Genomic DNA, 13,788 nt, shown 5'->3' with positions numbered 1-13,788 from the left:
CACTCTTTCTGTATTTTCCTCTGGGAGAAATAAACAAAAGATCAGAGCACCTTGATGAGGACGGTGGTGATAGTTATGATGATGATGATGATGAAGATGAAGATGAAGATGATGCTTTTGCATAGAAGTTCTAAGTTTGCCTGAGCTATGCATTAAAGGCCTTCAAAATTAAAAGATAGATATACTCTATTAAGTTTCATCTGTCCCTCTGGAAACCTTATTTACTAAACAAACACAAACCTAACCACAGCTGAGTTGGTGTTCTCTATAAAGTATGTAAGCTCTCTAGGCCATAGTATATTGTTAGGAAAAAAGACAAGTGTTCAGCTATCTAGATATAGAAACTAACTAGCAAAATTATTTCATTCTTTTCCACTGCTCACCACCTGCTCTCCGGTCAATTGCTCTCTCTGCTTAAACAGCTTCATGACTGAAGGGAAGTCACTTAAGAAAATTATTAAATATTTTTATTTTGGCAGCTGAATTAACAAATGAAAGTTAAAAATGAAAGGAAAGAAAAAAAATCATAGGCATTACCCCTGTCCTGGACAAGCTTTCTCTGTCTCTTATGTTCATAACAAGGGTTTCTGAGTAGGATGATCCAGAAAACAAGATTCTTTTATGATAATGTGGAGAAGAGTGGGGAATTTACTGGTAGTGAGACTATTTGAATTAGACTCTTGAAAAACCATGGCAGAAAACTGGTGATGGATCTTATAAAGAACCGACAACTTTGGCTATCTCTTGGGTAGTTCCACTCAACACCAAAGAGGTCCCTCAGCCAGACCAGTTATTGTATGAGAGGATATTCACTCTCTGTACGTGAAGTGATCATATGTGTAAATCTAAGTATAATACATCTTGATGTGGACAATTTTCCAAAATTTAAAAATTTGGGACCATTGATTCTGAGACAATGAAATTTCTTGCATAAGAGCTAGACAATGTGAGACATTAAGAAATGGTGATCTAGCACCTCTTATATTATCCTGGATAGAGATTGAGCCTATCCTTCGAAGTGAGGTATCACAAGGATGGAAAAACATGCACCACATGTACTCACCATCAAATTGGTACTAACTGACCAACACTAAGTTGTTCACTTGGTAGTAATACTCACTGCGTGCCAGTCAGGGTGGGGTGGGGGTGTGTAAATTCACAACTAATGGAAGCAGAATGCACTGTATGGGGGAGGGACTCGCTTGTAGCCCTGGGCAGGGCAAACAGCATTACATGTAACCAAAATGTTTGCACCCCCATAATATCCTGAGTAAATAAAAAAATAAAAAATAAATAATAAATAAAATAAAAAATAAATAAAGGAATCAATTTCTATGCTACCTTACTTTCATAACATATGCTTCTCTGGTATATATTTTAATGGAGATCTTCTTATCATTGTGTTTATTTTATATTAAATGTTATCAGACTAATTTGCTCTTGGCAGACAAAAAACAAAAAAAAGAAATGATACCATTTTAAAAAATCATATTGTTTTGGTATGTTTTCTTTCCTGTTTGAAAAGTATGCTTTTTGCACAGGAGAGAATTAAACTGTGCATTTGTTAAGTTGCAGAGTATTAGAAATTGGGAGAATTATTTGAATGGACAATTCATTAATAAGAATTAAAGGGCTAACTTTATAGTCACTTTCTTACTAGCCATTATAAATAAAAATAATTAGGTAAAAAAACATAGAAAGAAACTAAGGAAAGTTTTAAAGAAGGAAGTGAAATAATAAATGTGGCTATAACTATAAAAATTAAAACTTTACAGAGACTGGAATAGTGGATTCCAGGCCTGATAAGTGGGGAAAATGGGAAGATATTGGTCAAAGTGTATAAATTCTCAGATATAAGATAAATAAGTTCTGAGAATCTAATGTAGAGCATAATGACTATGGTCAATAATACTGTATTGTTTACTTGAAATTTGCTAAGAGAGTGAATCTTAAGTGTCCCGATTCCCCCCACACAAAATGGTAACTATGTGTATGATTGATGTTCCAATTAACTTATTATGGTCATCATTTCACAATGTATATATATATATATATATATATATGAAATTATCACATTGTACACCTTGGATATATATACTTTTTATTTTTTAATTATACCTCAATAAAGCTAGGAAAAAAATTAAACTTTAATAATGTTATAAGACATAGAATTTAAGACACCACAGAGAGAAAATGAGGATTTTCCAAAACCTTAAAATAAACTAGATTTAAAAAAAAGGGAATAAACGTCTATAAAGCAACAAGTTAAAAAAAATGAAAGCATGAAAACGAAAGACATTAAAGGTTAACAATAAGGATAAAATATTAAAACTTGTAAAAATCTATAACCATAAATGCAGATTAGTTTATAAAATGAGAACAAGAATTAAGGACAAGAAGCTAAGACAAAAACATAACATAAAAGCAATTAGAGCAAAGAGTTTTAAAAATATTTAAAAGAATATAAAAGGAAGAAGCTTTCACATTAGAGAGATAAATGGTAAAATAAAACAGTAATACAGAAAAGAACATTTAGATTAACACAAATCAAAGCAAGAAAATGTACAAAACAGTGCCAGAATAATAAGCAAAAATAGTATTAAGAAAAGTGTATATACAAAATGTAATATAACAAAGAAATACTAAAATATCTGCATGATAATAGAATCTGGAAGGGAAGAACAATTATATCCATATCCCAGACTTTGGGAGTAATTTCTCCGGAGTTTAACACAGTTGATAATATTAGATTGATTGACATTCCTGGAGAAGGTAACTTAATTTAGAAGTATATTTCCTACTTAATCCTGAGTGTGGCTACAAATATGAAAAAGAATTTCTTTGGCACCAAGGCAAAGTTCAGCACTGCAGCTGTTTCTAGACCACATCCTTCTATCCTCAGGCTGTAGGTACTTTAAAAGGCCAATAACATTGTAGTAAGCTTCTGTGCTCCTTACTTTTCTTTATGCTTGAAAGAAATATTCAATAACCCACACGCTATCTTAGAGTGTTCCTCCCTATTTCTCATATTAAATATGTTGAAAGCCTCCTCTTGAAGAATATGAAAAGATGATTCAAAAAAGGAAGATTAATGTGATGAATAGAAGGAGAGTTTTCATTATGAAACAACTACTGTAAGGAAAAGAATACAGTTTTAAAAACTTTCTAAATTTAGTTTTCTACAAGATTCAAGGAACACTGTAACTCTAAAGCTACAGCCATTAATTCATGAAGAGGTTTTTAATGAAATCATTAAAAACCAAATGGTGGCTAAAGTTATTGTTTGTAAATTAAAATCCATATGGACATGAATTGTAAACAGCAGATATTGTAAAAAAATGGAGTCAGTAATATAGAAATTAAATATAAGAAAATATCCCTAAACTACAGCAAAAGACTAAAGAGAGTAGAGTACTGAGATCAGTATCATAAGACCTAAAGGAAAATTCAAGAGATCCAATATTTTTAATACATAAATTCTAAGATAAGAAAGTTAGGATAGGTATGAAGCAATAAGAGAAATAAGAGACAAAAATGTAACTGAGCTGATCAAATTTAAATTGAAAGGACCCAAGAAGTACTAGTAAAAACTAACTCAAATAAACCAACCTGTAGCTATGTTCTGGTAAAAGATTATAGATACATAAAATATAGAGTAAATATAATAATATTTATATAACAAATATGTCATATAAATAAAAAGGAAAAATTACAAACTCACAAGCAGATTTATTTCAAAAATGAATAAAAGGAGGCTAATTAAACGTGTCTGCAATATTATATACATATAAAGACAATAAAGTGAGTACAGGAAATTTGGTGGACAAAGGAATGTGACTCTAGAGTTCTATGCTGATTGGCCAAATAACCTTAAGTGCAGCCAAGAAAGAATTTTTCAGACAAGGACTCAGAAGGCCCTCCTCCCCATTAGAATTTGACCTACATGTGGAGAAGATATCAGTTGTTTTAGTATGTTTTATCAGAGCAACAAATGAATGGATAAAAGTGAAATAAAAATCCAAAATAGAAAAAAGCAAACACATCAAGCGTGTGGGACAAGCAAAAGTAAAAGCAATCAGATAAATGATGTGATTTATACTGCCTTCTTCCCAGGGAAGCCTTGTTTTGTAGTAAGGGTTTATAGGTAGAACAATAAAGAGGCATATAACTACAATCTAAAGAGTTTCATTTCTTATATGTATTGGCATTTTCAGTTTTCTGTTTGAATTACTAATGAGGCTCAGTAGAATGCATAATCTTGTAAAGGCTTTAAAAGATAAAACATATACATGCATAAATGGTAGTAAAATATTTTGGGTAGTAAGGAACAAAAGAAAAGATTTTAACATCATTGAAGATATTGAGATGGCTTGTAAATGTGTGTACTTTTTTATACATTTAGTATAATTAATCAAATTAGTGACAAATAATAAAGAAAGAACTAACTACCCTGTTTCAAAAGGAAACAAACATGCAGAAATTTTAAACTGAGAAAGCCCAAAACTATTAAAGGCTAAAACCTATACATAAAAGCAAATTTTAAAAAATTTAATATTTTGGAAGTGACTTTTAATTCTATTTAATTCCTTATTTAATATGTTTGTACTGATTGGAATACTCTTAGTAAAATAATGCTAAATCTCTATCTCAAAGAATTGATAGCATCTGGATGACATATATTGTGATGTAAATGCAATACTTGTTTTCTTTTGCAATAGTAGGATAAGATATTCACTTGCTATGGCTTTTTGATAATTTCAAAATACTAAACACAAACAAAGCATTTTTTTAGAAGTAGCCACTATAAAAGTTATACTGAGTTGTATAATCAAGTGTAAAATGGTTATAATACATAAGATGTAGTTCATAAATTGTAGAATAATTCATCATAGAGACACTACGAAATCTTCACATACACATACAATTCCAAATCTAATGTGTTAATCATGTAAATATTTATTGTATTTACAGTGTTTCTGGAAATGGACCAGCATACAAAGCCCCCAGAGTAACCACAGAAAAGCAACTCCAGCAAGAAATGTTCCCAGTTAAGAATGGCAGAAAGGTATCTTGCATGAAGGGTGCACTTCTCCTTAAAGGAAAGAATCTCCCCAGAAGCATTTCTGACAAACTGCGGTCCACTGGGCCAAATCGACACCAGTTGCAAACAGACAGACGTTATTTATTTGGAAATCGGATAGCACAAACATCTTCCGATCTTAGCAATGCAAATCACAGGACAGGAGTATCATTTTCTTTTTCCAAAAAAGTGCATCTAAAATTAGAATCTTCAGCATCAGTTTTCAGTGAGAACACAGAAGAAACCCATGATTGTAACAAGTCACCCCTTTATAAGACAAAAAAAACTGCAGAGAAATGCAAGTGCTGCAGGTTTGCAAATGAGGATACACACCTTACTAAGGAAAAAGATGTAAACATCTCACCAAGCCATCTGGAAAGGGTTTTACATAATACCTTCTCCATAAGCTCTAAAATTTTGCAAGACAAAAATGACTCTGTTGATGGAACACTAGAAGATTCAATTGGCATTCATGCTTCATTATCTAAATCTAACATTCATCTTTCAGATGTGGATTTTACACCTTCCAGTAGAGAAAAAGAAACTAGAAACATGTTGAAGAACAGTTCAGAAAACCATATTAATCACCCAAGCCAAGCAAATGCTTCATTCGGCCCACCAACCATTTACAAACACAGTGATGCCAGAATATTTGAATGCCTGGATGAGTTTTCATCACCAGAGCCAAGTGAACAAAAGAGTACAATGTATCTGAATCCAAATTCCAGAGTGGAGAACAGAGAAAGATCTTTAGATAAAACAGAAAGAGTTAGCAAAAATGTGCAAAGACTTGTAAGAGAAGTGACATCCAAACCATTGCCTTTTCTCCACGTACAAAGCAAGGATGGCCACACCACTCTTCAATGGCCTACAGAACTTCTGCTCTTTACGAAAACAGAGCCTTGTATCTCTTATGGCTGCAACCCATTATATTTTGATTTTAAGCTTTCTCGGAACACAAAGTATGGCCCTAATCCCCAGGAATTAAAAACAGAACTGGGTGAGGAACCCTTGGAAATGAAGAATAAAATAGAGAGTCAAGTCTCAGGTTTAATAAAGGACCAACAAAAATTGATCCAAGAAGATAATCAGTCTCTGAAACCAAAGATGATGATAGCTAATCCAGATTGGGAAAATTTCCAGAGAAAATATAATTTGGGCTACCATGATTCTGAGCCAAGTAAGAGTGAACATAATTTTAGTGAAAAGGATTTGAAAGTGAAAACTCCTGAAGTGCCTGCTTACCTTGATAAGTCTCTAAAGGATTGTGTAGGAAAAAATAACAATAGCGATAATGAGCGTGAGGAACCTTCGGGGGCCCATTGGCAAAGCTGCCGGAGAGTAGTTCTAAATGACGCAAATGAGGGCCTGTCTTTTCCTCCCTACATCTCTAGGACTAAAAAGCATAAACTGATCCCCTGCGATTCTCATTCAGAGTTTGAAGATGAAAGCCAATTCAACTGTCATTCTAGTCCTTATACAGTAGGGGACCACAGTGATCACGGGAAGGACTTCAGTGTAATTTTGAATAGTAACCACATTGGCATGGCCAGCCATGTTTCTGGATGTGGAAATCAAAGCCACAAGAGATGCTCTCTAAAATCACCTCTGCATGGACGTTGTAGCCCTTCAGACACATCCCCTAGCAGCAGGTCCAGCTTGAGAAGTACTTGTTTGCGTCATAGGTTCAATGATAATGGCAGAGGTAATCTGCTCCACTTTTGTAAAAGAGAACACAACTCTGCTGAAAGGCACAAATGGAAACGCAGAAAGCACAACTGCCTCTGCTTGTCTGATGAGATCATGAAGAGCAACCAACTACAGCCTGAAACACAGAGAGATAGGAACTGCAAATTGTGGAAATCATTTAAAACTGAGAAATACTCCAAACATAGATATTGTCCCTGCAGAGAGAGACATAAACTGGGCAAAAATCAGCAACAGTTTTCAGAGACAAAATCTACTAGATTCATCCATTGTGATTCCGGTTCTAGTTCACAGGTTTCCTATGCCGGTGGCAGTGAAAAATCACCTAACTGCCATGGACCTCAGTGCAGCAGATTAGGCTCTTACCCAGGAGAGAGAATTTATTACTTAAATAAAATCAAGAGAAATCAAGAGTCTTCGGACGGCTCTCACATTTGTGATCTGGGAACAGTCAAGCCCTTACAGTGTAACCCTGAGAATGTCAGCTGCCTTCCAAGGACCTGTTCCAGTGGCCCTTCAGAAACCACACAGTTGAACATTACAGAAGGCGAGAAGACCCCCCAGACAGCCAAAAGCCTTTTAGAAAGAGTACAAGCCAAGAAGTGTCGGGAACAATCAACTAATTTTGAGATCTCTTCAAACAGCTGTAAAAATGAATTAGAGGCTCATTCACAAAGCCAGTGCACAGTTCAACCTGTACCACCGGGCTGTAACAGACCAGCATTGCCTTTGTCTGAAAAAATACAGTACATGACTAAAAGAAGAAATGATAAAGGCAGTGTCATTCCAAGGACTACTGAGAAAGACAAAATTAGAAGTTCACAGACAAATAATATTACCGTTTTAGCAGACACTGATTGTGATAACCATCTTTCTAAGGGTATAATTCACATAGTAACAGAGTCTCAGTCACTAAACATAAAAAAGAATCCAACAATAAAAGAACGATCAAAACCTTTAATTAGTGAAGCCCAACCTTTTATTCAAAGCTGTGACCCAGTACCAAATGATTTCCCTGGTGCTTTTCCATCTAATAGATATACTGGTGTTACTGATTCAACAGAGACCAAAGAGGACCAAATAAATCTAGACTTACAGGATGTAAGCATGCATATGAATCATGTAGAAGGAAATATAAACTCTTACTATGACAGAACTATGCAGATGTCTGACAAAGTGGAAGATGAATTAGAAATGTGTCATAAATCTCTCTCTCCCCCTTTAACTCAACAGCCCATAACATTTTCTCCTGATGAAATAGATAAATATAAGCTCCTACAGCTGCAAGCCCAGCAGCACGTGCAGAAACAGCTCCTATCGAAGCATCTTCGAGTTTTGCCTGCTGCAGGGCTGACTGCCTTCTCTCCGGCCTCGGCTGTACAGACAGTTCCAGTTCACCAGCACGCGTCTATCACCGCCATCCACCACACGTTCCTGCAGCATTTTGCTGTTTCTGCTTCCCTAAGTTCTCACAGCCCTCACCTCCCTATTGCTCATCTACATCCCCTTTCACAGCCACATTTCGCTCCGATCTCATTTTCAGCTCTGACTCCAGCCATTATCCCTGCACACCCCACTTTCTTAGCAGGTCATCCCCTGCATTTAGTTGCTGCTCCCTTCCACTCATCTCACCTAACACTTCAGCCCCTGCCTCCAGCAGCATTTATCCCCACATTGTTTGGCCCTCACTTAAATCCAGCCACAGCTTCGATCATCCACTTGAATCCTTTAATCCAACCAGTGTTCCAAGGTCAAGATCTGTGCCATAATTCTTGCTCCAGCCAGATGCAACCGTTTAATGGAGTGAAAGAGGCCTTAAATGTGTCGGCGCACTTGAACTAACAGGTATCAAAGCTCCTCGTGTGGATAAATTATCACTACCTAGCAAATGATACATTGAAAGTGGTCTATCCAATTATTATAAGATTTAAAATATTGCTGCCAATTCAAAATGTGACCAATATATAAATATGAACTGAATTTACCAATATAGAAAGAGCATTTTAAGAATTTCATTTAGCTTGCAAAAATAACAGGGCAAATGTTAAATAAGTTTATGGAATGGTGGAGGGAAAAGTGTTAAAAACTTGTTTTGGTTAGTTTCTCACATAATGTCATAAAATATTAACAGAAAATATTTAAGGAGACCATTAATATTATAAAGAAAAATCAAATGGAATATAATACCCTATGTTCTAGGTGTTTGTTGAGTCAAAGAATGAATACTCATTTGGTGTTATTTGCCAGATAAATAATAAAAGATCAGTGAATGAACCAGTTTCTGAAAATAATTTCCATGTTTAACTATTGAATAAGCTTTCAATCAATGTTTTCTGTTACTGTATTTTAATAGGAAATAAGAGATAGCAAGAAATTTTCTGATTAATTCAAGTTGAAAACTACACTTCAATGAAAACAGTCTTCATAGATTGTATTGCTGAGTTTCTGTGAAAAATGAGTTAACTTCATTTCACACAAATCTATGTCAAGATAATTTTGTAATTGTAAAAATCAGCAACATCTAAAATTAAGAATGTTTAATTTTTGTATAAGGGGAAAATATATACAAACTATCATTGACATTTGACAATGCAAAAAAGGAAATAAAATATACTCAGAATAACATTTTAAACATATTGATCAATATTTCAAATATTATAGGGACTAAAATGTTAAGTGTTCATTATTCTTCTACTCAGAAATCTTACTGTGTTCAGCCAATATATGTTTAAGCATAGAAGTAAAAGGCTTGGAAATGTCAGTATTTTTACATGTTTATTAAGAAAATCTTATAAAATATCTGGTGTGTTGTATTCAATTGTACTAGATATTTACAAAACAATGAATGGTGATGAATAAAATCACCATCCATGTAATTTTGCAAATGATTTCAAATATTTATTCAAAATGTTTTCTGTCCCAAAGAATTTGTATTTCTTGCATCTATGTTTGTGAATGGCCCTCCAGTTAGGTTTATTATTTATATTCTTAAAATGAAAAAAATAAATAAACTTATGTGATAGCACATTCCTCACAAACATGAGTTTCGTAGAAAATCAAACTAAATAGAAATGGAGTTGATCATTCATCTACTGCTGTGTATATGAGGATGCAAACTCCTCTACTACTAGAAGATGAAAAAGACATTATCTTCAGCCTTGGCTTCACAAGGAAGATAGCTGTATTTACTGAAGGTACAATGTGTTTCAGGTAGATTCAGGCTAAGCATTTGGTCCACATTATTTCATTTAATTTTCACAACTGTATTCTAAGATCAATATTATCTATCATTCCTTATTACATATGAGGAAAATGAAGTTGAAAGGTGAAATAATACTTGGTAAACAAAAGGAAAGGATACCTTTGATGCAGGAGAGAGAGAGAGAGAGAGAGAAGAGCACACACACCCCAAAAAGAATATAGAGTTAATTTGAAATTTTAACATAAAGAAAAAAATGGAGTTTCTAAGACATCACCAGAAAATATGGGATGACAGTTTTGACTGAGATATAGCAGTGACAAGGTCTAGCTTATTATAAAAGAATAGAAAAGTGAAGGGAAAAATCAAATAGCAAGAAACTCTATACTTGCATGGAATTCCATAAAAGTGATTATGAAAGACAATTGATCAACATTGGGTGAACCCCCCAAAAAGTGAAATAAATATTTATTATAAGAATGGATGACAAATGCCTTGCAGATTAAAAAAAAAAATTAATGAGGATAATTATTTCCTAAGGCAGATTGCAAAGCTGACACAGAGCCAAGATAATCATGGGAACTCAACAGAAGTCATATTATGAAAAAACAAAACATCTGATTAATTTTATAATTGTCTTGGTGAACAATTTAATCTCTCAGAAAGTTAGACCGAAGACCCTCTACTGAGCACTTAATTTTGACTAACAAAGATAGATTTACATGAATTGATGACATGGAAATGATTACTCCATCTTGTATTAACAGTGATGAAAGTGTTCACTGATATACTAATTTGGACCATGGGAAAGCAGACTTTACTATCTAAATAAAAAATAATTTTTACTCTAGGGTGAGAAATTGTAAAAATCGTGGCATCACAGGGGGAAAGATACAATTATAAAACTTACTTCCCCAAAATCAGTGACTGCAGGCTCAAACACTATATTTTATTTTCCATTTTACCTTAATAGAAACACACTCTGGGGAAAAAAAATAAAGAATTCTAAATATATATTTAATTCTAAAATAGTTCCATTTAAAAAAAAATGCCACTGTATTGGATGCTTTCAGCATTGTTTTCTTCTATTTACATAATTATTCGACAGTTGATTTTTAGCATTAAATTTCTTTTATGCCTAATACCTTGGGTAATTCTCTTTATGGAATTATACTTTCACATGTGCCTCCTGGAGGCAAGTTTTTGTATCTAATATAAAGGCTTAAGAAAGTCTGTGAAATCTTTACACACAGGTACACACAAACATGCTTGCACAAACACACACTTACCTATCTATACATCTTCCTTAGAGATTTAAAACAAGTCCAGCATCAGATAGCCAATGAATTCAGGTGTGGCTAAACAAAGTATCTTTTCATGAAGAACTAAGAATTTGGGAAAGTTCATCTTCCTAATAATTCCCTGCCAAATTCAGCAAGAAAAAATACAATGGGGCTATGAAAACTGTATTTCAACATTCTCTTTAAGTTCACCTTTATAAACATTACAAATCTAATAAAATATAGAAAATTATTAGATTATGGAGAATGATTTTAAAGGTCCTCAATTCCCAGGGTTTTTTTCTTAGGTAGACATTTCATGGAATGATTCCTTAAAATTTCTGTTTCACTTACATAAAATGGGTTTGACAGTGACTCCTTTTCTTCAGTTTCTGCCAGGACTTAATGGAATCTCTCTGTTATCTCTGAATAGAAATACATTAAAAGAAACCAATCCTAAAAAACTTTTCCATTAAATGTAATATTTAATCAGTAAAATTACTCAGGCTCATATTGCTGGATCTATCTCCCTTCGTGCATGAAGTTCCCGTTTACATAGTTCCCAATGATGGCAGCAACACAGCTTTCTGAATTTTATCATACTTTCAAACTGATGCCAATATATCGTACACTTCAAGCATTTGAAACAATAATTGGAGATACAGAGATGGCTCTACCGGTTAGCACACCATTGGTATTTCAGGTTCTAAATGCATGTGATGAAACATCCAGGTGCCCTCCCCAGCATGGGTCGATAGTTGACTCCTTAGTGGTGAAATAACATTGCCAATCATCTCAGACCAGCAGCACATTTCTCAATCTCTCCTAAAAACTTTCCCATGAGTTTAGTAAAACATTCTGAAGAAAAATATGTAAATATCAGATCCAGTTTTCTAAAAATACAATTTAAAGGACCCAAATCTCATACATTAGTGTTATGTAGCTAATATACTTAAGGGCAAAATTGACCTAGTACTTATCTCAGGCCCAGCAGAGCTCATGAAGGGGTTTAATTCTGATTCTTTAAATTAGATCAACTTATGAAGAGACATGTGTTCTCATTGGCAAATAGGAACATTATTAAAAATCAGATGGATGACTAGTTCCCACAGTCGTCAGGAAAACAGATGGCTGCCCTTTGTGTCTCAGTCTGAAACCACTTCAATAAGATGAGAGTTTCCCACTAAAATGCAAATAAGCCTGGGTCTAGAGGATTTTCAAATGTTATCATTTCATTCCAGCCAAAAATATTATCCACTTCTTCTATTAGGTAGACATTGAAGGTGATTGTTGTATCTTTGGATTAAGCTATATTAAGGTGGAAGCAATGGTTAGGTTTGGAATAGTTAGGTTTGGAATAAGCCAATATTAGAGAGAGAAGCCAAAGGGTCATTTTCATTCTATGCATCTTTGTATAGGAGGGAGAACTCCAATCTACTTTCTTAATTTTTTTCTCAAAGTCACTTCCTTTTTTTGCAACTCACCATGTTTCTTAAATAGCAACAGCAAGAGTATCTTGTCGGAATCATAAAAGTAAATAAGGCAAATTAGAAAAATTAAAATATCTATGTGCATACATGTGAGTGTGAATGTGTGTGTGTGTTCTTAATGAACATATTCTTTAGTCTTTAGTTATATCCCTTGATCTTTGTCCAAAATAGTGTTCTTCAAAACATATTCACATATTAAAACAAACAACTTCAAGAAGTTTCTTATCCAACATACAAAATTGTTAGTTCCTTCAATATGTGAGGTAAAATAGTTGGCAATGTAAATTGGTTGTGTAGCTATTTAAAGCAAATTCCCACCTTACTCAATTCTATTGAAAGTATTTAATTTATAATTAAACTAGATGATACTCTGGCAATATGATACATAAACCAATAATTTTATTTTGTATTTTCTGTACAAAGTGGTTTTTAAAATTATACTGTGGCTAAAATTGCACTATTGTACATGCAGAGCAGCTTTTTTAGGTTATTCAATAAATTACTTGGACTGTAGTTCAATGCAATAATATTTTTTTCAATAACAAGCTTCATGGTATAGGAGTGCTGTTAGTCATGTATTTCTAATGAAAAGTATACCAAAATATAAGAACAAAATCAAATGTAAAATGGTGTGGAAATATTCTGTATTTTACACTGCTGAATTAAAATGCATTTAACATTTTATTTATTATTGTATATATTTATATTATATATTTAAAGGCTGGGATTTCTTAGGCTATTTCTTAAAATTCTAGTGTTACAAAGGAAAGCTGTTTCCTCAAACTGAAAATAAATATAACTTTAAAAATTCTATAGATGTATTCTTTGTTGAAAACCATTATACATATACTGTGTGAAATCCTTCTTATTCTTTTTGTTTGCTTTGAAAAATGGGATCTAATACTTTGTAATGTTCTAACAAAGCTCTATAAATATTTTCTGGAATGTGTTCTCTAACTGATAATATAATATAAACATGGTGGCATTCTGTCATTTATAATAACTTTAGGGTAAACTAAAACTATTTAATTA

The 13,788-nt window shown here is 33.4% G+C and overlaps 1 protein-coding gene across 1 annotated transcript in view; it reads left to right on the top strand.

Annotated features, from left to right (window-relative positions):
* ZNF804B (zinc finger protein 804B) overlaps positions 1-8,629 on the top strand; it is a 462,072-nt gene extending 453,443 nt beyond the window's left edge. The window contains exon 4 of the mRNA XM_069461581.1: positions 4,972-8,629. Coding sequence (XP_069317682.1) covers positions 4,972-8,629 — 3,658 coding nt within the window. The remainder of the gene's footprint in view (positions 1-4,971) is intronic.
* Positions 8,630-13,788: the final 5,159 nt, after the last annotated feature.

The sequence above is a fragment of the Eulemur rufifrons genome, chromosome 29 (genome assembly GCF_041146395.1).
Source record: "Eulemur rufifrons isolate Redbay chromosome 29, OSU_ERuf_1, whole genome shotgun sequence".
Taxonomy (NCBI): domain Eukaryota; kingdom Metazoa; phylum Chordata; class Mammalia; order Primates; family Lemuridae; genus Eulemur; species Eulemur rufifrons.
This window is presented reverse-complemented; position numbering and strand designations above follow the sequence as displayed.